This window comes from Emydura macquarii, unplaced genomic scaffold, assembly GCF_026122565.2.
Source record: "Emydura macquarii macquarii isolate MOO-44397 ecotype Brisbane River unplaced genomic scaffold, CSIRO-AGI_Emac_v2 contig_1146, whole genome shotgun sequence".
NCBI classification, from domain to species: domain Eukaryota; kingdom Metazoa; phylum Chordata; order Testudines; family Chelidae; genus Emydura; species Emydura macquarii.
The window spans coordinates 463,645-491,070 of record NW_027131283.1 but is presented as its reverse complement, the minus strand read 5'-3'; the positions used below and the strand labels follow the sequence as shown (position 1 = coordinate 491,070).

The window sequence follows — 27,426 nt, the reverse complement described above, 5'->3', positions numbered from 1 at the left end:
CCATAGGTACCAGAGACTTTTTTTTTTTAAGCAACCCGGGGACGGGCAAGAGCGGTTCGCCAGCTAATTTCCTACCAGTTTAAGACTCCAGCAATATACATATATATATATATATCTATATCTGAGCGTTTAGCAGACTTTTTCTTTGCATTACACACTGCCCTTTTGATCCTTTTGGAGTTTCAACACGTGCCCTAATTCACAAACCAATAAACAAATCTAAGCACTGCAGAACACGCTGCATACGGAAGAGTCCTGCCCGAAAGGTCACTTCCATCTCTGATTTCTGTGACACTATAGATATCGATATAGTTATGCAGCGTACAGCGCATATTATGAGGTCTGGGTAAACAAGTTTTTGTCTGCATCTGCGTAGAAGGCGGTTTGTGAAACGCGCCTGTTGTTTTCCGCGATCCCATTTGAACATGTCCCATTTTACACTGACCACACTGAACGCAAACTGTGACCCACAACCCGCTCGTTCAACTTCCCTTTACTGTCTAATTTCCAGCGTAGTCTCGCCTGTGGGAAAAATGCATCCGAATTAAGCACAGCTGTGGGGTTTAGACAGCAAGCGCTTTACCCCCATTCCCGTCTGCTCCCTGGTTTCCCTGAAGCGCAGTAACAGAAGGGAAGAGCGCACTACACTGGAGGCACGCTTTTACACTGAGCACCCTTTCAAATCGCGGCTGCTCTCCCCGGGCAGGAAACGGGGCGCGTGGAAAGGGTTGCGGTGAACGGGAAAGACATCGGTACGTTTAATAACGTGTTTCTTTTCGTTTGCTCGGGGGTCAGACCTTAACGCTCACAGGTGTTTCTCCAAGAGCTAATGCCCTCTCCCTTTTGTACACTGCGCTGTATGCTGCGGATTTACCGTGGCACGGCAATGCATTCAGTCTGTTTATTAAACAAAATAATCCGCTCCATTCTGGGACAAACGAGCTTCAGTGGGACACTGGAACAGCCTGGCTTAGCCCACCCCGACATCGGTCTTTCGATTGATTTCCAACCCTCTGTACTAATCTGGCTACTGCAGACGACGTGCTGGACTGCTCTGTAGCCCACCACACCGCGCAGACAAGCACTGAGAGAAACATACACAAAAGGCACCTAAGGGCACGGCTTATTTTTTTCCCCATCCAAAGATTTTTGTAACAAAGGTATCGAAGGTTGCCGGCTGCTCCAAAACTGCCCTGCCTGACTCCGACATTTGGTAGACAATATTAGCACTGATTAGAAATGTGGTTCTCGTCCAGCGCGGTTCGTATTACTCTGAACAAATATCCTTCATAAGCTGCTCCTTTTCCTCTCTTACACGTTATCTACGTTAGCATTTCTTAATACAAAAAAAAAGAATGAACAGTGTGTTTACGGCTCCTCTGATCACACTTTTATCAAAAATCTGTCCTCCCCACCTCGACAGCCGCCGTCAAAAATACCACAATACAGTGGTAAACTGTTAAAACTCATGTGTGTGCACATTACCCTAACCGCCGGTATTAGATGCAATTTTCTAGGGTTGGTGCCCAGGATTTCTGCAAAACCGTGAGCATCTGAATCTTTGTCAGAAACGGAGCTTTCTGCGGTTCACGTTGACACATAACTCATGGGATACCTGGCAGGGCTAGTCCAGTTGTTGCCCAGATGTCTAAATAGCCTCCAAGACATGTCAGTGTCATTTTGCAAGCTTATTGCCCTCAAATGGAAACCAGGAGGCAGATGTCAGTATTTTTTAACAAACATTTGAACGCTTGGTCATAGCAACGGACGGGGTAAAGGCTTAAAATCCAGCATTTTCTTCCTCCCATAGCAGCGAGCCCTTTAAAACGTGCGCCTGTTTGTCAGATCCCTACCTACACTAAACGTATTGCGTTTGTGTTTGTTTAGCAATGTGTTGCTTCAACAGAGCAGAAGAATCAAAAGAAAAATGTAGGCTACGTGGATACAGTTCTCAGATGGAAGAAAACGTCTGGCTACTCAAATAAGTGCCTGTACTTGTCTTTTCTATTATGTCCACTTTATTTATCGAAAGGAATAGAAGGAAAGCGTTTAATCAAAGGAGGGGTTAAAGCGATAAGCGGTGAACAGTAATCAGCATCTTGAAGACGTTAAGTAAAAAGTGGTGTATGTATTCTGCAGGAAATCTTCAAAACACTTTCGTTTGTTCGAAAACCGAATCGTTTCTTTTTGGAAAACACACTTGGCGTAAACAGCAAATTGTTCACTGTGATTTAGTTTAAAATAAATATTTTGCTTCATTACATTCCTGAGCTGATCTTTGGGGTTTATTTGCAGATTTTTTAAAAGAAGAGTTTTCACATGTCTGTGGTTTAAACGAACCATTTCCAAATCCCCACTACTCTCCTCTCTCCCAAGAATAATAACTGTCAGGGAGAGCTGCCTGGTGGGTTTTTTTTCTTCCCCCTCAAAGAAATGTCGAAGATCTCCCAGTTCTCACTCACTGGGAGGGAAAACCCCAGGGTTTGGATTCACTTCCAGGTGGTTGTAAAGTGCCTAACTCGCGTGATGAGGCATTCTGCAGGGTGTGTACCAAGAAGCACTCCCTTAGCGGGTTTTCTCCCCAGCCTCCATTCATGTGGTCACAGACAGCTCTGGACTCTGCTGCACATCACAGTTTGTGCTGTTAAAGGGTAACATGCCTGCACTTATTTCCCTCGCCCACCGAACACAGCGGCTCTCCCCTCCCTCCAGAAGAAAAGTGGCTTGAAAGACCGATCAGCTTCACAAATAATAGGAATCAAGCCGCTGGAGCGGGAGTGCTCCTTTCCTAGGGGCTGCTGCTGATTGAGCTCAACAGGGAGACCCTGCATCTTGCAGTGGAGGTGGTCAGCGGTGACTGCGAGGCGGTGGGTCTCTCCCGTTGCTCAGAGCCAGCACCAGCCCTCGGACTGGAGCATCGCCTCGCCGCGGGTGAGGGGGGAAGGGGCTGGACCGCACAAGCTGGTAGCTGGGAGCCGCAGCAAAAACATCCCTTCGCGAGTTACGCTCTCACCCAGGCCCAGCCCCGGGACACGCATAGCGCTGCTGCTGCTCCCGCCGCACGGAGCGGTCCCAGCCGGCGATGGGTGGGTGTGTGTGACTAGCTCCGCCGTGCAACTTGCCTTTCCCAGCGCCCGCTCATTAGGAGCGCAAGGAGCCGGGAGGTCAGAGGGCGGCCGCTGCAGACTCAGCCCTGCACAAGGGCAAAGGGGGGGGGGGGGGATGTCCGGAACGCGGTGGCGTCACCCTGCCTCTCAGCCAGTGGGAGACCGACCTCGGGGAGACTGGGACCAATCGGAGGCGAGGTGGGTCTGTGGGTGGCATTCAGGGAGGGCGAGGCTGAGGCAGGCAGAGAAATGAAGTTGTGCTAAAAGCCTTTTTAGCGGTAAAGAAGTTATTAGGCATTTCCCAGCCTCAAATTAGGGCTTCTTCGTTAATATCAACGCATCCCCATTGCTGGGAGAGGGAGAGTCTGACACCACATAAAGGGGCTAGGAAGGAAGCAATGTCTGGCTCCCCATCTGGGTGAGAAGCAGGGAGAGAAGCCAACTTGCCCTCTGCTGAGATTAATGATTTCAATTAAAGAGTTGGGCTCCGCTCCCACCTTGGGAGAGCTTTCTGCAGGCTGCTGGGTGCAGGGACGGAAGGTAGGTAAAAGCAGATCAGTCTCACAGGCCAGTGGCGGTGTTACCTGTGCAAGGGAGCAACGAGGAGTGTGTCTCGTTTGCTTTTGCTTTCCCATCACTGCTGTCCGTGCGGCTGGTCTAGTTGGACTCCGCGGCTCCCTTTGTTTAATATGCGGTCGTTAACCTCAATTCCTAGGCAGGATGAGAGAGTAGCATGCGTCCAGATGATCTAAAAATGGCCCTTTCATGAGTAGTTGAGAGAGTTGGTTTAGAAATCAGACTCCAGCTCCCACAAAGATGAATTGAGAGCGCACATGGGGAAAGTACAAATGCGTTGGGATTTGAGCGGTTTGCACGTTTCAGTGGACGTGGTAATGTGTAGGACTTCTGTTCTCCAGTCCGGGCACTAACAACTAAAGAGGAAGAAAGAAATAATCTAGTTAGTTCGTAATGAAAGGAGCGCAGAATTTCCCTAGTCTTTAAATAAAAATCTGTAACTTCATTTTCATTTTGGTCCTAACATGTTTGTCTGTGCAGCCGAAATGTGGGTGGAGAATATATGAACTTTTTTTTCCCTACTCATTCTCACCCGCTATTCACCAGAGATGTAAAAATACACTTGCCGTTATGAGCCCAGTTGAGAAAATGGTGCAACTCATAAGAGGCTGTTTCTTGATGATTATTTATTTAAGATTTAATAGCACGGTTATGTGTGGCATTGTGCAACAGATCTCTCATTCCAGGAATGTGTTGTCTTCACAGTGGCACGAAGGAAGTAACCTGTACCTGATACCCACTAAAGGAGCCTAAAGCCGATCATTTCAGGCATCGGATTGACAGCAGAATAATAATAGAAAAAGGATTATTATGTCTCTTTTCCGAGGAGCTATCTTTGCAGCAATGAGTAGAAGAAAAGGACAGAATACCTTGATCTGATTGCTATTTGGTGCAGGCATTTAGCTCTCCCCGCAGTTACTTGGATTCTCTGAGCTGCATTGGACTTTTTCTATCCATTTGCATTCAGCTAACGTTATTTTTAAGTGCATATTTTTAAAATTCTCACTTCTGGTCGTGCATCTTTTTTTATACCATTTAAAGATTCACCGCTGAATTCAGAAACAATGTTTGATGCTTCTGGAAGATGAATTGTAATTGAAAGTTCCCCCCTTCCCCTTTGGATGAATCTGTGGAGCTTAAATTGTAAGAAGGAAGGGGAAAAAAACCACAATGAAAGAGAAGTCCAAAAATGCTGCCCGGACTAGACGGGAGAAAGAAAACAGTGAATTTTATGAACTGGCTAAATTACTGCCTTTGCCCTCAGCTATCACCTCTCAGTTGGATAAAGCGTCAATAATCAGACTCACCACCAGCTATTTAAAAATGAGGGTGGTTTTTCCTGAAGGTAGGTGACTTTACTGAAAATGAATATTTGCCTCCATTCAAATTCCAGTCCAGATGATCGTTTGCTCTTATGTACATTTCATCTGGCAGTGTATAATTCCTGAAGGAAGGTGTTCTGTCTTGTCCCTTTTCTCTGCCGTAAATACTTTCACTTCACTTCAGTACATGTGGGACATGTTTGGTTGGGGACCTACAGTGCTTTTGTCAACACTTCAAGATACTGAGCTCAGCTGCGTATTCTGCTAAAACAAACATGACTTTTTCTTTTCTACTATGTAAGATCGGCATCCCTTGCGAAGCACGTGTATAACAAAAAAGGGCAATCCACCCATATTTATAGCGGTATGAAGGGGAGTTAATATATGGGTAAATATTTACATAAGTCTATGCAAAGTCCTAAAGCCTTAGTTCAAGAACTGAACGTAGGCACAATTTACAGGTACAACGCTATACAAATAAATAAGAAATCCAAACAAACCTTGATTGCATTATGAATGTAGTGTCTCCTGGTCTGAAAGTCATTAGGATGGTTTGGTGACGTTAAAAGGTCTCCGAAATATTTAATAGACGTTCGACACTCGGAAGAATTGAAAATCCCTGTAACACTAGGAAAATACGGTCCAAGTTTGGGCCTGATCCTATTCCCATTGAAGTCAATGGCAAACTTTATGTTGATATCAGTGAAAGAAGAATCAGGCTAGGCTGTCTAGTAAAATCAGGGTTTGGAAGTCTTATATACTTTTCTTGCAGTTAAGCAAATCTAGTATTTAAAGTTAATGTTTAAAATGTCTAGATCCGCTGCCAAGCAACGAAAAGTTAAAGAGGGACTATTCATCAGCAAGAGGGACTATAGAAAGTTCGCTTGTATCTTGAATCTATTGCTTTTAATGTGCGAGAAAAAATAATTGCAAAAGTATGTAAAAATATTTCGTGTGGGTTCACCTGAATGGAGTATACTGTATGGGGAAGAGAAAACCATGAAATGGGAAATTCTTCCGATCGAATGAATAACATGAATCACATATACAGCTTTAAACCCTCCCAAGATAGTGTGTTTTACACATGAAGACTGGCTATTTGATCCAGTGTATGTTTTTATCAGGAGCTGGAAAAAGTAGGGTAATATATTAATCTTTGCATTTTAAAAAGTCTGATGGAAAACCGAACGTGTGCATTATTAACATTTAAATTATACTTTTAAATAGTAAAAATACATGAGAGGTGGTATATATATTTGGAAACGGGAAGATTTAAAAAGTTTGCTATTTGTTTTAGCTGGTTTTAAACTGCTTTTTTTTTTAAAGGGGGGGGGGGGGAAGTCCCATGACAGTAACTTCTAATCTATTGCATTTTGAAGTAATTTCCTTAACCAATAAAATCCATCTCCTAATGACTTGAAACCAAGCGAGGAGATGAATCAAAGATGTAGCACCTAAGAGGTAACACAATAAATGAAACTGCACATTCCTATTGTGTCTGTGATTTGCCGGCCTGCAGATCATTAGATGAGGCTGCCTTCTGTTTAAAAAGAGATCGAGTTGTCCTTTATACTGTCAACGCGTACTTTATAAAAATAAAGCTATTGCAAACTCTGATGGCCGTGATGTTCCTAAAAGGATTATTAGCAATGATTTGTCAACTCCTGCAGTCTCAGTAGGCTACCTTTCTGCGTGATTTCGAGCAGGTCTCGTCAATTATTGGTGCCTCTGTAGCGGGTTGTTTGATCAGAAGAAGCATATGGTGTTTCTTGTAGGCTGTGAGTAATCATGGGAAGAGAAGAATAGCTGATCCCAGTCCCTCAGTGCCAAAGCAGAATGTTTGAATGCACGAGGGAATTGTGTGGCAAAGTGCACCATAGCCAGAGCTGCTGCTGTCCAAAACATATGCCAATTTGTGCAAAGAGACGAGGGAAGGAGGCTAAATGGGGTTTTTAAGGCAGCAAACCCCTCAGAGCCTAATTAAAGGCAAGCTTCAAATTAAAATAATCATCATAATAATTATAAAGAGGCAGGCACCGAAGGTCTTTCCATCTTAGATCTCAAAGAGCGTGGATGTTGTGTTGGACAGCGAGAGTGCCCCTACCCACTGCAAGGGCTTGATTGTGTAGTCAGAGCAACGCGGCATATAGTCTCCTATGTATTTGCCCGTTAGTCTGGGTGGGGTAGACACAAAGACACCGCAACATCAGCACAAACGCACGCGTTGCGTTAGTTTTTCTAGGCAGAGCCGCGCCGAATCTAGTCTCCTTCCCACGTATTTTCCACTGGCTGTGTGTGTGTGTGAGGGAGCGAGAGGTGCACACACGCGGTCACACACCCACCGCGGCAATGCACGCGGCTGGTTTCTATCTCGAGATTAATGCGGACTAGGCTCTGCCCCTGTCTAGCCTCCAGCTCGGTGGGTGTTTTTGCAGACGTAGAAGCGGGGCACTGGCTCCGGGAACAGCATTTATTTCTCACGTTTTTGATGACCTCGTAACTCACCGGCAGGTGAGCAGAGCGAAGCCACTGGTGAGTTCTGCCAGGCCACCAGGAAGGAGTGAGTCGCCCGGTGTGTCTCTTCCCAGTGTGATACAGTATCAGTCTAAATTCGGATTGGAACGGATGGACTGGTTTAGGGCATTTTCTGTGGTTGGGGGAAAATCTAGCACACCCTGGCATTACCGGTGGGGATGTGGGTAGCGGGAAGCCGAGAAATTATGCATTAGAAGCCAAGGGGCTACAGAAGGAGGGAGCTGGGTAAAAAGATAGGGTGTATTTAAAGGTGGGAACCTTCTTCTTCTATTTCCCCTGGGAAGGGAAATGATACAAACCTTTGGGAGCGAGAGAAGCTGCTGGCTAAAGAGTCCAGATAACAGGCAAGGGAGACAGCGAAATAACGTGTCATCTCAAGGCTTTCTACGTCACAAACCTCTTACAGTATTTAAACGTCTTGTTGGAGGAACCATACCTGCATCTCACTAGCAGCTCCAGTGCAACTCAGAAAACAATTTCCCTCTTAAAATAATGAATTCAAATCTATCTAGGCAGTGATTATATGTGAACTGATTAAAGTGATGATATGCAAGAAAGATATAGATACACAGAGCTGGGAATAGACAGATTTAAGGAGGGGTGAACAGCTTTCTGCATATAATTCCTTTTAAACACTTTTTATATAATCAGTACGCAGATCAATTTTGGATTCATTATTTTAAGCGGGAAACTGTTTTATGACTAAAATAAAGGGAGTGGTGAGTCATCAGGGTGCAGCTCCCTAAGCTTGTTGAAAAATAAATACGAAAATACATATTGACTATATAGTACTATATAGTATATTGACTACAACTCCTCAATGTAAGAAAGAAAGCGACCATTAAATTACAGTCAGCACAGATTTTAAATGAATTGTATCATTATCCTCCTTGCTTCATGTTTTAGATACAATTTAATTCTTAAATACCAATAAAAATGTGGTTAAAATACTTAACATTTCCCGTGTACCCTTCACAAGTCTGCTGTAGATTAAACCCTCTCAAAGGGGAACTCTATTATACTTGAAAACAGCGGCTTGGGCAGCTTGCATCCTTTTAAACCTCCATGGAGAAGACAAAGAGAAGCTTTCAGTAGCTAGCTAACTTTTGGAAGGACTGCAGTTCTGGTAAATCATCAAGGGCTGTACCGTGCCGGGGATTTTTAAGCACAACTGCCTGTTGAATTCAGGAGGGAGTTCTGCTTTTAAAAACAAACCCATGACAAGATATGGCCCTGAAATCGCGATTTAACATGAAATAGTTGAAACGCCGAGTCTAATGCAGCGTCAGAAAAGTGTAAGGAGCAAACATTCCATGTGTAGCAAATGGCTCAGAACATTTCCTTGACATTTTTTTCCAGGTCTATGCAGCCATGCGTATGTTTTTTGTTTTTTTGGGGGGTGGGGGTGGGATAAAAAGAGAGCTAAAGGATCCAAAACTGCTGAAATAAATAAGTACTCAGTTTAACTTATTTTGGATAAGTCCATGCTATTGTTTCATGGCGAAAATAGTTTAGGAAAACGATCATGAAAATTGCTGTGCGTTTGTAGGTAGTCTCAGAAAGGCGTTTAAATTCACAGACTCAAGCAAAGGGCACTGTTTAAATAAACCTTTGCAGAATAATAATGGCTAACATTGCAATACTGAAATCCTTGATCTTCTTTTATTTTAAGGACTAAAAGACTAACCGAAAAAATAAATCCGTTTCCCACGTGGATAGGTGATTTAATGCTGTTTTTCTTACCGCTAGGGGAAATGATTGAGCATTAGGTTTCAATGTTTATTTTCTTACAGAAGTTTTTCTCATTTAAAAGCCTTTAAGCTGCAGTTTACTCTCCACGCTGCCTCTCTGTGTTTAATTCTAGTTTTGATGTGGACTTAAAATGTGAAATGCAGAACTAAACTTCTTGCATAACAGTTGCAAAAGCAGATTTATGTTCCAAAAGCGCATTATCAGATCAATGTTGAAATCATATTTTCTTCGGCGTCAGTCTCTCTCTTTTGCTAATAAAACATGACCGTTTTTAAAAAAAAAAAAAAAAAAAAATCTGGCGGATGCTTTTCAGTATTCATATAAATACCGTGTGAAATAATGACTTGGCGCGATCGTTCTCAGGATAGTTGCCTGTGAGCAAAATAACTTTGATTTGGATTCTTTTATAATAGGTGCGATCCGTGTGAAATTCGAAAATTGGGGCTGACGTTTTGAAGACGCTGGCTTGCATTGTAAAATGTGATTACGTTGCCTTGTGTGTGTTAGAAGCAAAATGCCGGTAGTTTGCTGCATAGTGAATCAGTATAGACAGCAGCAGCATTAGTTCCCCTACGAGGGATGCTTATTTAGGCAATATTTCTTTAGAAACTAAACATGGGTATGAACTGAATCTTTGTTTCAAATGAACACTCTGGGTTTACCGGGCTAATAAATGTTTAGAAATCCTTGGCAATCCTCTGACACTTCGAAATGAGCAACACGTTTTTTTTTCTGAAAATAGTTTATTTCATTTGATCTGGAGCCTCCAAGGAGAAATTAACATTTCCTCGCAGCCTCAATCGTTTGGGATTTTTGTTACCGGTGACTGTTGCCTGTAAGATTAACTATCCATAGCAGGGGTCTATGCTGGAAGGGGGTAGCAAAACAGGGCATTGACAGTAAACTTATTAAACGGCTAATAACCTCAGTTTATAACTGAGTCCTACACGCAAACCCTGGTGCCTTTTTTATTATTATTTTGCAGGGACTAGGGCTGGTAGTTTGGTTGGTTCGTTGTTTTTCAATCTTTGCGAATGGAAGTAATGGCCTATGCTGGTTCTAGCTGGTCTTCCCCCTCGGAAATGGCAGCAAGAGCGATAAGAAAGCACCCTGGCTGGTGCGGTGAGATCAGGAAACGCGAAAGGTGCTGCATACGTCCTATGGGGTGCAACGTTTGCACAGTCATAAAGCTTTATGAGGGGCTTCACCTGGCAGGCTGCAGGGAAGCAACGTATGGGGAAAGGAAGGAGCCGATGCTCACAGGGGTGGGCCACGCACTTCGCCTCTTCAAACTTCTCTATGCCCCTGCACACACGGGCGGTTCGCGCCCAGCTGCAGGGTCCGGTTGCAAAGACGCCGCGGCTCTGGCTGCCAAACGCGAATTCACTCCAGCTCGAGCTTCACTGGCAGGGGCTGCCTGTCTTATTTCATTTCTCGGCCTCCCTGGTTGGGGAGTGTGGTGAGGATGTGTGTGAGTGAGTCCATCCGCCAAGAATCCGCAGAGGAACCCTGAGGTGGAATTAGTATCAGCGAGATAGAGATGCATTTCTTTTTTTTTTTTTGCTTTCATCGAAGATGAGCCTGCCAGTGGCGGTGTGTGTCCTACCTTCTGGAGATGCTCTCCTGGAAGCTGAGAACTGGCTACAATATAATCCTTCATAATAGCCAGGCATTGGCCAGCGCCTAGCCCGGGTTGGAGCGCTTGGCGTGTGGCCACTCCGGGTCTGTGGGTCCCTGGCTCTGCAGAATGTTTCGTTTCACATGCAAACGACAAACGCCTCCGTCAGGTTTGCAGAGGAAAACGAATCCGAAGCAAGAACGTTAGGTGGCCAAAGAGAACCGCACAAATCGAAGTCAGGTGTGCCCTGCTCCCATTATTAAAGTGTTAATTGAATTACATTATATCACTCTGTTTGCTGAGATCCAAGTTTAGGGCCTGATTTCCAGTCTTTGACAAATACAAAAAAGATCTCTTGAGGTCCCTTGCGGTCCTACCACTTCGATGACAAAAGCAATCCTTTTGAGGTCAGTAGGGAGTCCATCGATTTTATTTATTTATTTTACTAGAGTTAGGACTACAGGTCCTACTTGGGCCCGATTCTGTAGTTTTCACTCTGGCAAAACTCCTTGTTGAACTCCATGAGAAGTTTTCCCGGGGTAGGCGGTGCCGGATTTGGTCCTGTGTTGAAGGCGAGAGAGAGATTGTCTTCAGTATACAGTACAGAAAACCAGAATAGAAAGACCCTGACTCAGGCAAAAGACCCCGATGACTTCAAGAAGAGTTTTGCCTGAATCACGATTGCAGACTCGGGGCCCAGTTCTAATAAACGATCTCGTGTGATTCCTATTCGAATTGTGTTTGTGGTCCTGTCTGCCCGCAGGCCCCCGCGCCGAGCTAGACGTGTTTAAATGCGCATCCTTTAGGAGGACGTTTGTCTTGGCATTGTTTAACGTGGCACTCAGCGCTGGGCGCAGCCCGGAAACGCGTTCCCCACCGAAGGCCCAAAGCTTTTCCACAGGCAGTGGAAACCAAGATAAAAGAAGCCGACCATCCGCGAGCAAAAGGTGCCTCTTTTTTCAGGGAGTGCTCAGCACCGCTCCTTCGGGGGTCTGAGACCCCCAAACCTGGGGCAGCCACAGCGACTAGTCTTCGCCTGACCTTTGCTTTCACTGCGCCGCCAGTGACTTCCCAACCGGAGAGCGAAGTTAGTGCTTTGTTTTCTCTCCCCTGAATCCGGATTGTCGGACAAAGAGTTTATTTGGGGGGGGGGGGGGGAAGAATAATACTACTTTGAAAAGCCAGCAAGTGTGAACAGAACAGAGAAGGGTTTACATCGCCAGCCAACCCCTCTTCCCTACTCCCGAACAAAGGAAGGGAAAGAGCAGCGTGTGCTTCAAAGCTGCGGCTGCGCACTGAGAGATTCCCGACCTAGGAGATCGGCCAGTGCTAAAGAGATGGAGGTGCCTTTTGGAGCCCCGCTTGTCCTGCCCCTCCCTCCGTTTAATTACTTAATTTCCCCCCCTCTAGATTAAATTAGAACCGATTGGAAGGGCTACCTTCCTCCGTTCCTTTGCCGCCCTTGCCTGGGGATTTCGCTGTTGCATGGGACACAAGCGCTGGTTTATTACAGCAGAAATCAGAAAGTATTTCTCAGCCCAGTTTTGCCCCTGGCTGCTAGAATTAAAGACTGAATCAAGCGGACGGTGGGGGTGGATGTTGTTAGGTCAATGGTTACTTAAAGCGACGGGGAGGGAGGTGTCTTAATCACGGGATTGTCCCGTCAGTGTGAACTGGATTCTCCAGTGGTCTGGGTATGTAGGTGTGGAAATAAGACATTTTCAAAGGCCAGAAAGGCCCCTTATGATTCAGCTGATGTGGCTAATACCCGGACATCAGAAAACGGAGAGGAAACGCCTTCTGTAGCCTTGAATATTTCCGAAAGTTAAACGCATTTCCACAGAGACGTTATTAAAAGAAATAATGATGCAGCACCCGCACCCCCAAAGAAGGTAGCGTTTTATGCTCTATTCCGACTAGGCACTTCAATGGGTTTAAGAGCGTAAGCAACATTCCAGGTTGGCTACAATGCCTTCTGCTTTCTTCTAAAGCTGGGTAGTTTCTTGTAACCTAAATTGTTTATCTTCTTATAAAAAAAAATCCTCGAGTGGAGGAGATTGTTATGTAGAGGCCATAATCTGTATTTTGCCAAGAGTAGAAAATTCATTCCGAAGGAAAATCTCGATCAATTTAGTTTTGCTGCTTGCAATAACACAGCTGGATGACGCCTGGAGCCCACGGTAGACTGTGGCTCATCATTCATTCGCCAAGAACTGGCCTAAATGGTGCCCGTGGGATTAGGTCAATTTTAGTGGATCTACTTCGCCTCATTTGGTTACTAATTGGTTTCTTGTTTTATAAATCGAAATCTCATTTTCAGGAAATTACAAAGACCAGGCAGCCAGTCCATTGAGGTAATCCATGGGTCAGGGGGTATTTAAATGGAAATGGTTCTTCTACAATGCATCAAGTATAAAGCAACAGTAAAACGTCGCCTAGATTTTCAAATGAAATGTGAGCCAGCCTAGCTCCTTAGATCCATAATAGATACATCCCTTCTAAGGCTACTTATGTAAATATGATAAACCAGACTTTGATGGAGGTGGGGGCTCAGGGAAGAAAGCAAATTTTATATACTAAGGTTAATGTGGCATATCTTGGAAATCTTCCAAAATAGATTATGTTTTGCTTTGTCTTCGGCCACTTTAGCTGAGAAAATCCTTTGCCTAAAAGCGATTTAGTTATCCTTCCCCTCACAAAGCTGCTTGTTTCTATTCCAAACCTATTATTCTGTTGGCCTCTCCAAATTACAAGAGAATCTTTAGATCTTGTTTCCAGTGTAATCCTGAAGCAAAAGGGAGAGCTGATTTCCTTGTTTTGTTTTAAATAGACAATCAAAGGATTTGCAGAATTTTCTGCGGTAGGTCAAGTGCAAGAAATCACAGTTTACCCCCCTCGCTAAAAGGAAATTGGAAGTTAAAACGAACAGACAGAAAGACAGACAGATAAAAAAAAGTTACATCAGTGGAGAATTTTTCTTGCACAACCTTTACAAAGCAGAATTGCAAAGGGCATCAGGAGAGCAATACTTTTTTTGGGGGGGGGGTGAGGGGAGGACTGGCAATGAATAAAAATAGTCTCTAACTTGAAAGCACTGAAACATCTGGGAAGTACAAAGACCTGTCTTCTGTAGGATTTCGAAGGTAGACCAGTGAAAACATTTAATTATAAAACATTAACTTAGACACGGCCAAACAGCGAAAGGTTTCCACTTGACACATAAAAAAAAGGAGTGCAGTGCTCCGTGAAAAAAAAAATGTGTTCCTGAAAAAAGTTAACCTGTAATAGATGGGCTATTCATTAACCCGCAAAGGTAGGGATATTTTCCCTTTTAGGAGCAGAATAATTAGATCCGTTAACTCGGATTAATAAACAACTTAAAACCTCGGCAAGCAGTTCATACGCTGTGTTAAATACAGAAATCCGTCTTCCTGATTCTCCGGGTAGGAAATCTTAGGTAGAGCGGTGCTCTCTTTACTTTAATGGGCTTTATTGTTAATTACAAACAAACAAAACCGCCTAACCAGGTCATTAATCAACATTTTCGTAGAGGAATTTTCTGTCTTTCTCTGGAAACGATGCAACCTTTGCAAGATAAAGATAGTGCTTGTTAATTTCAAGAGTAAATGTGGTGCCTGTTAATTTGGTCACACGCTTTCCCTAGTCTATATGCTTTCCGGTCTCTTCCCCGTGAAAGGGATAGACGTCTGTGCGTCCGTAGCTCGCCTGCTCTAACGGGGAGATGCGATGATCGCTTTCGGGAGCAGCGCAATTGTCCATTATTATAGAAGCGCGCAAGGTGCAGACTTCTCCCATGAGCCTTTACCCCGGGGCTGTGCAAAGTCACGACATTGGGTGTCTGCGATTGAGCAGAAGGAACGAACTCATCGCAGGGACCCTGCTGCCCGGCTGGCATTTGGCGGGAGGGAGGATCTAGGGATAGAGACAGAGGTATGTCCTTGGGGGGCGGAGGGAAGGCAGGCTTTTGAGGCCGCTGGCTATAGAGGTCTGGCCGAAGGAGCACCGAGGAGCGAAGGGTAATACCCGGTGTGTAGGGAAGGGGAGAATAGCGCAGAGGCGGAAGGGAGAAGAGAGATGCTGGTATGGAGGAGAAGGGCGGGCTAAACAGAAGAGGAGGAAGTGGGGATGGAAGGAGAGAGACTCCTGTGGAGAACGGAGAGGGGGGTAGGAGAGAGATGGTGAGCGAGGAGCGGCTGGCATCGCAAATAGGTCTGGCACGCTGAAGGAGGGATGGAAGAATGGAGGCCTAGAGAGAGACAGAGAATGGGCGGCCTTTGAGTGAGAGCTGCAGTGTTTGAATAGCGGCGGAGAAAATCGTTAGCTTTATTTAGCCGTGTAAACACCCAGGTGAGCCTGGTCAATACTGAGGGGGAGCGGAACTGCTCCACGTCGCCTCCCTTCCTGTCCCTGGTTTGTTTGCATCGGAATGAACGGGAAAGAAGCCACGGGGAGCTGTGGAAAGGCTGAGTCTGGGCGAGGCCGTCCCGTTTGTCGGCGTGTTGGTCTGCCGGCGATTTGCGCAGCACGGCCATCAATCACCTTTTCTGTGTGTCACGTTAAGCCTTGTTTAATGGTGTAAGCATAAAAGGGTTTAATCACCACCTTTCAATTGTTTCAGCAGCCGCGCCGTTAAAAGGCATCACCCAGGAATAGTTTAACTCCGGCACAGCCCATTCGGTCTGGCTCACCTACCACTTTGCACACAGGGAAACAAGCACAGACTGAAACACGAGCCAGGGCCGGGGAGACTCGTTGTTGCACCCACCCGACGAGAGTATCTGGCAGCTGATCGTTCCCAGTAAAGACAAGTCATTCCATCAGTGAGAGAGAGAGGGCCTTGTATGTTGTGGGGAAGAGGGCTGGACTGGAGAAAGGGGAGCAGGTACCTTGGCCAGCGAGTGACTCTAACCGCTTTGGGAGTGCATTTATGCGTTTATGGGAGTGCACGGGACATTGCAGCTACGGATAGACCTCGGGAAAGGTAGTTTACTTTTAGTGGGCTTGGCGCATACTAAAGGGGAAGTGCTTTTTAATAAAGAGATAACTACAGAGGATGTAGGGGCCCGATCTTGCATTCCTGGTGCACCAAAAAGCTCCCGTTGGAGTCGACGGGTTGTTGAGGGATGAAGGATCTGGGTCTTATTAGGGATTTATACCTGACCGCTGATCAAATCAGAAAGTGATCTTGGTGGCCAGGGTTGTATTTTAAAGCCACCACAATATATAGGCTGGTCTGCGTATTCATCCTGTTAATTTCTCAGGAGGTTGTGAACAAACAATCCAAAGCATTCGGGAAACACACTAAATAAAACGCTCACATACCTGAGTTATCCTTGTATGATCGAATAAGATTGGATAAGAGCAATGCTGTACTTAATTGGCTTCATCACATTTAAATCATAGGAAACTGTATTCAAGTCCTGTTAACGGCATCATTCACTTGAAATGAAGAATTTCTTTTTGGTCTCATTTTGACACCTTGCCTCGAGGTCAGAAACAAAGATATTGTCTCACATTTTCTTCCCGGAAGCAACATTCTAGTAGACATAGTCCGTGTTGAATAGCATTTTATCTGGAGCGGTTCCTGGCTTAGTGGAATTCCCTCAGTTCTTCCTAATGAACTTTACTGTTAGTTCCAACATACCTATCCCCCGCAACAACATCCCAAACAAGAATTAGATTAAAAAAAATCAGCAAGGAAATGATTTCTGCTTATTCAACTACTAGAAAACGTTTGTAAGTGTTTGAAACTAAAACCGAACAAGCCAGCCCTAACAGGCCAATGAGAATTTTATATCTTGTCGTCTCACCTTAATTTTTTGTGTGTCTTAAATAAACAGGACTTGGCGAAGCCTGGGGCCATTCTAGTCGAACCAGCCCTTTGGATAATGTTGGACGGGAACTGGGATCCCATCTTTTGCAGGTACTGGCCTGGAAACGAGAGCCATTTGGTATTAATGATTAAAGAAATCGTACCATATTCTGAGCTTTTAATTATCCCCTTGTCTAATCGTTAACTGTTCACGTGCTTCACAAAGGGAGAGCCCAGAGCTGTGAACAGTGTGGCGGAATTTCTTGACTTGTATTGGAACTTTATCTTAATCTGTCACGATCCTTTGCCTCTCTCCCGATACAATGGGCGATGGCCGCGCGACTCAACAAGCTCGAGGACATTTTGTGTTTCCGAAGTAGAAAGTGGTAGGTTGATTTCGTCCCTTATCTCAACATCCTTGTCAATCAGCCGGGTGACAAGAGTTGTGAATGTAGTTGTCTTGTGCTGAGCAATCTGGGCAGTGCAAACATGTCTTTAAAGCGGAGGAAAGTGGAAAGAGAAGTGGGAGACATCGTGCAGGCTCAGGGGGGTATATTGAGGAGCATATAGAAAAGGTGCGTACAACGTTTAGAAAGCCTTGATCCGTGTAGTAGTTAGAATAAACATCGATTAATTACAGACACAGACAACATTAAACAATTCAGCTATGACACATTGAAAACTCACTGTTGTCTGAAGGATTAACTAAGGAATATTAGTGTTTACAATATTAGCTATTCAGGCCTTTTGTATTGTGGAGTCTTGCAGCATTGAATACCCACCTCTAATAAAGAGAGGCCTGTTCTTCTCTGAAGGCACACAAATAAGGCTCATTAACGTCTGTCTGTCTGTCTGTCTATCTATCATCTTCTAGGCTAACGTAATCTAATCTTAAGAGGCCTTTTAAATAGTTCTGTCCATTTCAGACTTTATTTACAGTGCGGAGAGTTTTACATTGTCCCTTGCTCGCTCATGTCTCACAAGCAAACATTTGAGTTAAAATCTCTACTGAAATTGTAGATGGGGGATGTAAGTGTTCCGTGTTTCTTCAGTGGGAACAGTCAGCAAAGCCGAGGCTGGGAGCCCTGGACGCTGAGAGCTGATGTTCTTGGTGCTTTAGCGTCTTAGGTTGATTCATTGTCACATTTCATTTTAAACAGCCCCCGTTTTGAGGTGCGTTGCGTTAATATCCTGGCTCCTTTAAGCGGATCTATTGCATAAAAGCCCGGCTGGAATCCCCGATCTGCTCAATCAAACCGAGGCACACGTAGTTCACAGATATTTTGTCTCTCTTTTCCCCCTAGACCTTGGATGGTTTCATATTTGTTGTGGCTCCAGACGGCAAGATCATGTACATTTCAGAGACTGCCTCAGTTCATCTGGGTTTGTCACAGGTAAGTGGACAGGTTACCCACTCACGGCTTATGTGTGTTCGTGGCAGGGCATCATTGTAATTAAATATACAAATACACACACACACACACAGGGCATTATATATATTGCCCTGTATTTTCCATATGAGTTGTCCAGCTGCCTCTAAGCGATTTGCCTAAAACGGAGCTGGTGTGAATGGCAACCCAGACAAAGCCAGGCCGCTGTAATTGTCTGTGTGTATTTATAGAGCTGCACAACTGCAGCAGATGGCACCACATCCAGCGTCAGCTACACATGCCCGCTATGTAAATGGCCATAACGATGACACCCTCCTCGTCCTTAACAGGTAGAGCTGACCGGAAATAGCATTTATGAATACATCCACCCTGCGGATCACGATGAGATGACGGCGGTGCTCACAGCTCATCAGCCCTACCACTCTCACTTCGTGCAGGGTAAAGTACACTCTCTCTTCCGGCCTGGCCTGGGGGGATTTCGGATCTGCATTGGAAATGAAGGCAGCAGGTGCCACCCGGCCCCGCCCTCCTTTTCTCACTGGTTCCTCTGCCTTTTCCCCTAGAGTACGAGATCGAGCGCTCCTTTTTCCTAAGGATGAAGTGTGTCTTGGCTAAGAGGAACGCGGGGCTAACCTGCGGGGGCTACAAGGTGCGTGCCCAGGGGCCACTGGAGGTTCCTGCTCGGAGGGATGAGAAGCGCATGCTATAGCATCGCGGAGTATGTGGATGGGTCTGTGCGTGTCTGCGCTAGGCTGCTCGGTCGTGGGGTGAAGGCAGGGAACTAGAACTCAGCCCATGTCAGCGCTTTCAGCTGGCAGGCGGGTTTAAAAGTCTGGATTCCTGTGCAGGCCCAGTGTCTCTCTTGGGGCTGCAGAGAAATGAACAGACACCACAGAGCCAAGCTCGGCCAAATCCTCCGGGTTTTGCGAGCGTTTGCAGTAGAAAGCAAGCAAAAACCACGGAAGTCCCCGAGTTTCTGTGGGAAGTGTAAGCTGTCCCCTTGCAAACCTTTGGGCGAACCTGGCCGGACTTGTAAAAAGTTTTGAAAGACTCTTCCAATTAGATGAAGTTCTCCTAGTCTAAGCTTTTGTTACCTGTCTCCTAGTCTTAACGTTTTATGTACCTCTGCTCAGGACTTCTGGCTCCTATGACTCAAATACATCTTATATGGCTTTTGCCTTTCAAACCTCTCTTTGCTTCAGCCTTCTCCGTAAAATGAGGAAGAATAATGGTGACTTACCTCAAAGATATATTGAGACTAAATTAATGAATACATATACACCGCTTTGAGTTCCTGCAGAAAAAGGCATTATAATACAGTATTATAACAATATAAAATATCTGCACTCTATGTATGTGTGTGAAATGTGTAGAAATCTCTGTCCACGTACGTTTACTATCCATATATTGTATCTAATACATATCTATGTAATGAACACCTCACCAGTATTTACATAGGTATATGTACACCTACTCTAAACTCACACACAGCTTGTGTGTGTGAAACTACAAAGGTCAGTTGTCAACAACCTGACACGTCTCCGTCTTTCTGGATGTTCCAGTTTGTAGAGCAATAGTCGCATAGGTAGGCCTTGATCCCAATTCCACTGAAATCCGTGGAAAAAACCCCACTGACTTCAATGGGCTTTGGAGCAGGTGGACCTTAAGAGAAAAGAATGTCCAGTTCCTATACCAGGGCCATGGTCACAGGCACATTCCTACGACACCTGCAGGGGCGACTAGTGGGCTGTGTGTTTGGGGCGCTGGGGTGCTGCCTTTAAAGTGCCCCCGCGCCCGTTTGTCGGTGTGTAAGTGTGTTTTCAAACGCCAGCTGTTTGCCTAGTGAAGTGTCCCTGTCTTGTGCCTGTCAGGTCATTCACTGCAGCGGCTACCTGAAGATCCGCCAGTACAGCCTGGACATGTCCCCCTTCGACGGCTGCTATCAGAACGTGGGCTTGGTCGCGGTTGGCCACTCGCTGCCTCCCAGCGCAGTGACCGAAATCAAACTGCACAGCAATATGTTCATGTTCCGGGCCAGCCTGGATATGAAGCTCATCTTCTTAGATTCCAGGTACCTGGCTTTACTTTGAAACTCCAGCCCCGCGCTGTCCTGTCCGGCTTCGCGCTCTGCCCAGACACTCATGGATGCCTGCTTCTGGCTCTCTCTCTCTCTCCCCCACAGGGTGGCTGAACTAACAGGGTACGAGCCGCAGGACCTGATCGAGAAGACCCTTTACCACCACGTCCATGGCTGTGACACTTTCCACTTGCGCTGCGCTCACCATTTGTGTAAGGAGTCCTCTTTGCTGAAGCATTGCATTGGGGGTAGAGCCCCAGCTCCCTCTCGCTCGAGATCGGGGCTTTGGTTTTTATTTGGTTCACACCTCGCTTGGAAAGGCAGCCCAGGAGAAGGAAAAGCAAAAGCTCCAGGAGGTTTTGATGAAACAATCTTCCCTAGGAGGAAATCGGGGCTGGAAGGGAGTGGGGAGCATAAGGCAGAGGGTGCGGTTGCAGTGGGTCTCCGATGCTTTCCCGGTGATGAGGAAAGAACTGAAACGAACAAACTGCAGACAGTTCAGTTTCGTTTAGATTCTAGTTGGGAATCTCTTCCTTGCTCCTAAACGGCATGCCAGTAAAATCCGGATTCCCTTTCTGCGTCCCCACAAGGTCACACGAATCTGATGTGAACATTTCTTTTGAACTGTGAGCATCCGATTCCTAGGTCCGAGTTTTGTTTCAATATCACGTTGATCTTAATACATGGAGGAAAATGAACGAACAAGAAATTAGTTTCCTGTAAGTTTTCTTTCCATTTATAGAAAGTATAATGGATACAAGTAGAGGCAAACACCATTTTAAATATTCTTTTAAAAATCGGGGTGATGCCAGAGAGATCAGAACAAAACATCGTCCCTCCCCCCAGAAGCTGACTGTATATTATTATTTATTATTGTGAAACAGTTAGTGGCATGTAGTTTCCTTTGAACCCCGGGGATTTGTGTGTGTGTGTGTGTGTGTGTGTGTGTAACTGTGGTGACATGAATACACTGGAGACAAATAAGTGATTATTAGTTGGAAATTTCTGGACATGACTTTCTCTGCACTAATCCTGCACCATTGATGTCAGGGGGAGCTTTCTCAGACTAGGCGTAGGATCGTTGTCACCACGATACACAAAACGAGCGGATCTGTATTTTGCACCGGTCTGCCCTTAGCCAGCCTCCTTGAGAAGGAGCTGTAGCCCTTTATCTGAGCTCTGGCTAAAAGAAGCAATTGGGGCTTCCTTGGTGCGTGGATAACCCTTTGCGGGGGAGGGGAATGCCAGGGGCAGCAGTACTCCACTCAGTCCCTTTCCCTCCTTTTGTATTCTCCACAGTGCTGGTGAAAGGGCAAGTGACTACCAAATACTACCGCTTCCTGGCCAAGCACGGCGGCTGGGTGTGGGTGCAGAGCTATGCCACCATCGTGCACAACAGCAGATCCTCGCGGCCACACTGCATAGTCAGCGTCAACTACGTCCTCACGTAAGTCAGCCCAGGGGCCGCTCTAAAGTGTGCGGATCTAGGCGCTCCGGAGGGGAAAGCCTGGGGTAAAAAGGTGGGGAAGGGAAGCGCGTGGAAGCAGACCTAGCTCCACGACCAGCTAGTCTCTGCCTGCCTCTTGGCTCAGGGCTGCTAAATCCGCTCCATGCTGCAACCGAGCAAGGCAGACACACCAGACCGGCTGGGGAGCGTTTTCATCTCGACGAAAGGTTCCCGGCTGACTGTTCCTTTTCCTCTTTCGCTAGGGGAAAGATTTAGAGGTTTGTCACCCACGTATTCGGCTCCCTCTCGCTTTCTTTTTACAGTTGAAATGCTCACAGCTTTAAAGAAAATTTAATGCAGCGTAAAAAAAGGAGTTTCAACGTACGGAGTTATTTAGACCTAACGAACAGGACATCTGTTTTTCTTTTAAAAAATCTGGGGTTTGAAGTTCTTAATATCATCCAGAGTCTCTATCAAAGCTCCGAGATTTCTTTTTTGTTCTGAGAGAGTGATCCTTATATTGAACCACAAAGAAAGTTTAAGTGACCAGAAGGTTCTCCGTTTAACCCCCTCAAAAGCAAGAAGGTTCAGAGTTAATACTGAAAATCTTGGCTAATTCTTCTTAATTCTTCCCATTGTACCTGGGTAGTGCAGGAGTATCAGACCTGTGTGGTCCCTGCTGCATGCACTGCAATACCTAGAGTGCAATTATCTCTGGCAGACTGGCTGAAATTAATTATGATATGAATATTATTTTCTATGGAAATAATGGTTGCTGCTGGCAGAAGTGATATGTTATGAGAATCATATGGCCTGTTGTGTTTGTATGATAGTGAAGAAATCATTCATGATTGCTTGTAAGTGCAGAATACCTGCACGTGTACATAGTTATAGTCCAACGCTGATTTTTTCATTCTTCACTCAAAGGTAATTATTGAAAACGGAGGAGCTAAATTCTCCTCCTCCCAAATGGATGAATATTTTGCAGTGATTTGGAGCCTTAAAGCAGAATTCTCTTGCGGGTTTAATATACACACAGGCAATTTATTGTTGGGGCAGTTCGTTTTTAAGGCCTACTTATAAAAACAAGTTGTTTATTTGGAAACAGTGACTTGCAAATGGTACTCTTCTAAGGAGCCTGCACTTGATTGGACGGGGGAAGGCTCATGTATAAATAAGAGTGCCAGCATTACAATGGTAAACATGGGATCATTAGTAATGATACTCGACGATCAAAGTGTGTATTCTCTGCTTGATTCAATATGGAGATTTCAGTGCACCTGGATGAATGACATGAATTCGGTTTGGGTGGGCATTACTGTGTCTGGGGAAAACCCTTGTTTTTCTCCGTAGATGGACTCCTACGCTCACAGCTGATAGTTATGAAAATCCTCTTGATTCGCCTTTTTAAAAAAACAAAGCAGGAGTAAACACTCTGGCATTTACCCAGCAGGGGCCAGACTGGATTAGCAGGAAATTGACGCATCACGCACATTACACCCTTCCATACATGTACATCTCCCATCAATGCCTATATTTCACAAATGTTAGACTTTTCAATTAAAGGTAAGGTGAGAGGCCCAAATGTGTTTTGCCGATTGAAACACTCGTGAAACATGACTGTTTAGCAGCAAAGACATAGGTCTGTGCCTTGGAACAATTTTTCAAAGAAAAAGAAAATAACATAGTAAGCTGCTTTGTATGTCAGAGGCTTCCCAAGAATTAGGTTTGTTTTCCCGTGAGTGCCAGTGGTTAGCAGTCAGATTTCACCCAAAAACAGAGCACATAGTCACACAGACCTACATTAAATGACTTGAATGGAAATGAAACCTCCCAATGGATAATTAATTTCTGCTTTGGGTCATTTGGAAAAATTCTGTTTTGGTTGCTTGTGAATAACTGGATAGCCTTTACCTCTTGATTCTGTCACTTGTTCGCGCTGCATAATAACTCTTCCAGCGTGTAGCAGAAACAAGACAGCGATTGTGGAGGAAAGGATTTAATCACCAGAATAGTTACTTGCTTTACTGGGGGAGAAAGGGGACAAGAGGACGCACTCCTCCGAAAAATGGTATAAACCACATTTGGATCGATCCTGCAGTTCTTTCTCCTGGCAAAATTCCCAGTGATTAAATGGGTATATTGCCTGCCTAAGAACAGCAAGACTGGACCCACTGTTATATCCATATGCAATTCCAATATCTTTTGCTGTATGCAAATGCTTCCGTCACTAATAATGTACCTAAGGCAGTGGATAAAATATCGAGTGGTTCAGGGTGTGTTGACAGGATTGTCACATGAACAGGTTGCAGTTTGTTTGCTGTGGACCTCATACATCTGGTTGCAAAGGGCTGATTTACATTGTTTTAGCCAATTAAATAGATTTGTATTGATTCTCCATGGTAGCAGCGAATCTGAACCTCGATGTGTTCTGTATGAGCCTTCTTTCTACGGTGATAGAGTGATAACTGAGTTCTGTTCAAACACACAGCTTTAAATACAGCGCACAGCGAGAACACCCATCAGTGATTCAAGCAAAGACCTGGAATATTCAAAATCTGTCAGGCGTTGGAGAACACTAGGGGGCCAATCTTGCTCCTATTGAAGGCAACGGAAAAACTCTAATTGTCTTCAATGGAAGTAGATCTGGCTCCCTGAGCGCAGTGTATGTGTATGTATGTTATAAAAATATCCAACAATCCCAATTCTTTAGTTTCAATTGATTTTTCTGTATTTTTGTGTGAGGTGGTGTCTTTTCTTTTTCACACAATATAAAGTATATATTTTAAATACATTTCTATTTCGACATATTTCAACCAGGCTGCCATTTATTGGAAAATTATTAAAAAACTAACAAATCTCAGACGTTTCCCCTAAAACACTGGGTTATACTACGTAGCAACTTTACTATGAATTGAGCTATTTAAGAATCTGCCCTTGCTCTTCAATTGTCTCAAGTGTGGAAATAGAAAGAAAAACCAGATTATATCAAAGGCAGATGGTAAATGTTGTGATGTCTATTACTGGCTACAACAACCGCCATGTGCTATAGAAGGCTGAAATTCACAATGCAAAGACACTATGACTACATTAAAATCTTGTTTTAGTATGTCTAGGTCCCCAAGGTTCAACCAAGTCTGCCCATCTCTTCATTAGTGCTCTGTAGAACAAGGAATCATGTAATATTTTTCTGCAGTAAAGTTACCACAGTAATAATAACCACAACAGATCCCCAAGACACGCGCATCATTTATTGCCCTTTTTAGTCTACTGATAGCCTGCAGTTTGGAAGATAAGTGATAAGGAAAGACAATATTCTGTTTCATAATACTTTGCAGGTAGATACATGGATGGCTTTTAAAAAATCAAATGTAGCCAACCTCAGAAACAGCAGATAACACTGTGACTATTAGACAGAAGTGGAGGAAAGCTATTGTCGAAGAAAGTTCACATTTAGGAGAGTCAGAGGGGCTTGCTGAACTCACCTTATGTAGAGTGCAGTTAATTGTCTCTATCAGCTATTCATAGTTACTCCTGCCCATCAGCCTTTTATCATTCAAATGTGGAACATAGGGACTGAAAATATAGGGGGAAAAGAGAAACTATGGGACACCAGACTTCCTTTGAGTTAAATGGACTTTAGATCTGAGTCATATTTTGGATCTGATTTCCAGGAAATCAGAATGAAGGTTCTTCTGTTGCACTCAGAGTATGCAATTTTTAATATTCTTTATTCTAATACAAATTCTGTAGCTACTAAAGTTCCTTAAGGATGGCACTGGATTATTCCACTAAACCAAGAACAGCTGTGACGTATGTGCGTATGGTGTAGGTTCTTTTCATGCTTTTGTTATACAGCATTTGATATATGGAAAAGCACTTGTACAGATGCAGTTCTTGGCAGAGACATACCCCACAGAAGACGCAGTCGAATAATGGTATACAATCAGTTAGGAGCGATCTGCTTAGAGGAGATATTCGTACGTTTCTTGACTTGTTCTTTGCAAATAAATTGTGTACATTTAACTCAAAAATATAATGAGAAATGCAAACCAATTGATTTTGTGGTTTGAAATAATAAGGTGCCATGGTAAGGACTACACAGTGATGTGTTAATTTCAGGTGTAGAGGTTACTTTGGAAATATTCTAGCTGCTCTTTATCACTACATTTTGATGAAAAGTAATCAAAGAGGAATCAGCTTTATTGAAAGATATTTTGCATTATTTTGCCCTTACTCACTTGAATAATACTTTATTCCTGGAATGGACCAACTGATTTCAATGGGAATATTGAGGGACAAAAGAGATACTACTGAGCATGAGTAAAAGTAACACAGCCTGGCTTAAACACAGTCTTGTTTTTAAACTAAGCGTCGCTGACCCGCACAAAAGTTATTCTTGACAGAACCAAAGCAGTGTCAAAATCAAGCCGTGTATAAAAGACAGAACAAATATAGATGATTTGTATCACTAACCTGTACCTGCTGGAGCTGGATGCCCCTGGGCATCTAAAACTGAGAGAAGAAGGCAGAGAGAGATAGGGATCATGCAGATAAAAAACCAATTTGCTCCATTTAAAAAAAAAGCCACCAAAATTGCTATGGTCCATAAATCTTTAGCTTTGAAAAAGTGCATTCTAGGATTAAGAACAAATGTTTTTAATAAGTGTAAATACTGAACTATTTACAAAGGATACTACAATCTGAAACATTTAAACAACAATATTTTTTTTTGAATGATAGTGTATCTAAAATAAAAATAGAGCACTTGAGGTTTATGTTAAAGTATATATTTACTGTTCTTTTGTATTTCAATTGATATAAGTAAGATCTGAAGTAGAAATATTCATTTCTTTTCTTATTTGTTCTGTGCACCTAGTTTCTATATTATTATCAGCTGTGCATGTTTAGTTTACAGACAATTCAAGTATGTTTCAATTAATATAGACTGCAACTGCTAAAGTTTGGTTTATGTTTAAATTGCAAACAATCCCTTTCTGAACAAATGGATAATATAACTTGCAGATCTTTTAGCTTTTTGAGCAGCAAATATTATAATAATTTATCCCTAGAGAATGTTGGAGAGCTTTTGCTGTATATGTTTAATTTTTTCTTCATAATTTAAAATAGCAGCTGTAACACTAACATATACAGATAAATTGGATTAGATGCTTAATTGCACATAATCTCTGTTATGATAATATAGTACATAAAAGTCCCAGTTGCCATCTTCAAATTATCTTGTATTATGTAACAGGCTGATTAGAAGTACAAGTTGAAGTATGCAATTTGTATGAAATATCATTTCAAAAATAACTGCCATTTAAACAAAAATGTTAGTTCATGATAGATTAAATGTAGTTTAGGGTAAATTAACTGTTAATTGCATCTATAAAATATGCCTTTAACTTTAGTGTTTATTATACTTTATAGTCTTATGTCTGATCAGATTTAAAAAAATTAACTACATAATCAAATATATCACTGTGTATCATGGGTGAAATTCATGATCTTATAAAAAGCCAGAATAAGTGGGCTTTAAATGTTAGAAGGCAACAAATCCATTCCCACAGCCCCAGGTGCAGATAGCTCCCCATGGCCTCTACTTTAGTCTCCTCCTATGTGGGATTTCCCATTAGTTGGATTTACATAACTACAGGCCCAGTGGCTCCTCACCATCCTGCCTCAATGCTCCCATCTCTATTAGCATATTAGGAGCTGGTGCAATGTCCATCTCCTCACCATATTGTGCATATATATTCCCAGTG

General features: G+C 43.9%; 1 protein-coding gene across 3 annotated transcripts in view; it reads left to right on the top strand.

The window, feature by feature from the left end:
- The first annotated feature begins 3,327 nt into the window (after positions 1–3,327).
- SIM1 (SIM bHLH transcription factor 1) overlaps positions 3,328–27,426 on the top strand; it is a 63,213-nt gene continuing 39,114 nt past the window's right edge. For 2 of the 3 annotated variants that reach the window (XM_067546513.1, XM_067546515.1), the window contains exons 1-9: positions 3,328–3,647; positions 4,389–5,028; positions 16,772–16,854; positions 18,048–18,137; positions 18,464–18,572; positions 18,698–18,783; positions 20,006–20,205; positions 20,317–20,423; positions 21,511–21,658. In XM_067546513.1, the coding sequence (XP_067402614.1) occupies positions 4,854–5,028; positions 16,772–16,854; positions 18,048–18,137; positions 18,464–18,572; positions 18,698–18,783; positions 20,006–20,205; positions 20,317–20,423; positions 21,511–21,658 (998 nt within the window). In that variant the 5' untranslated portion in view covers positions 3,328–3,647; positions 4,389–4,853. Of the gene's footprint in view, positions 3,648–4,388; positions 5,029–16,771; positions 16,855–17,022; positions 17,130–18,047; positions 18,138–18,463; positions 18,573–18,697; positions 18,784–20,005; positions 20,206–20,316; positions 20,424–21,510; positions 21,659–27,426 lie in introns of those variants that run through there. The other variant, XM_067546514.1, reaches the window with a different exon arrangement.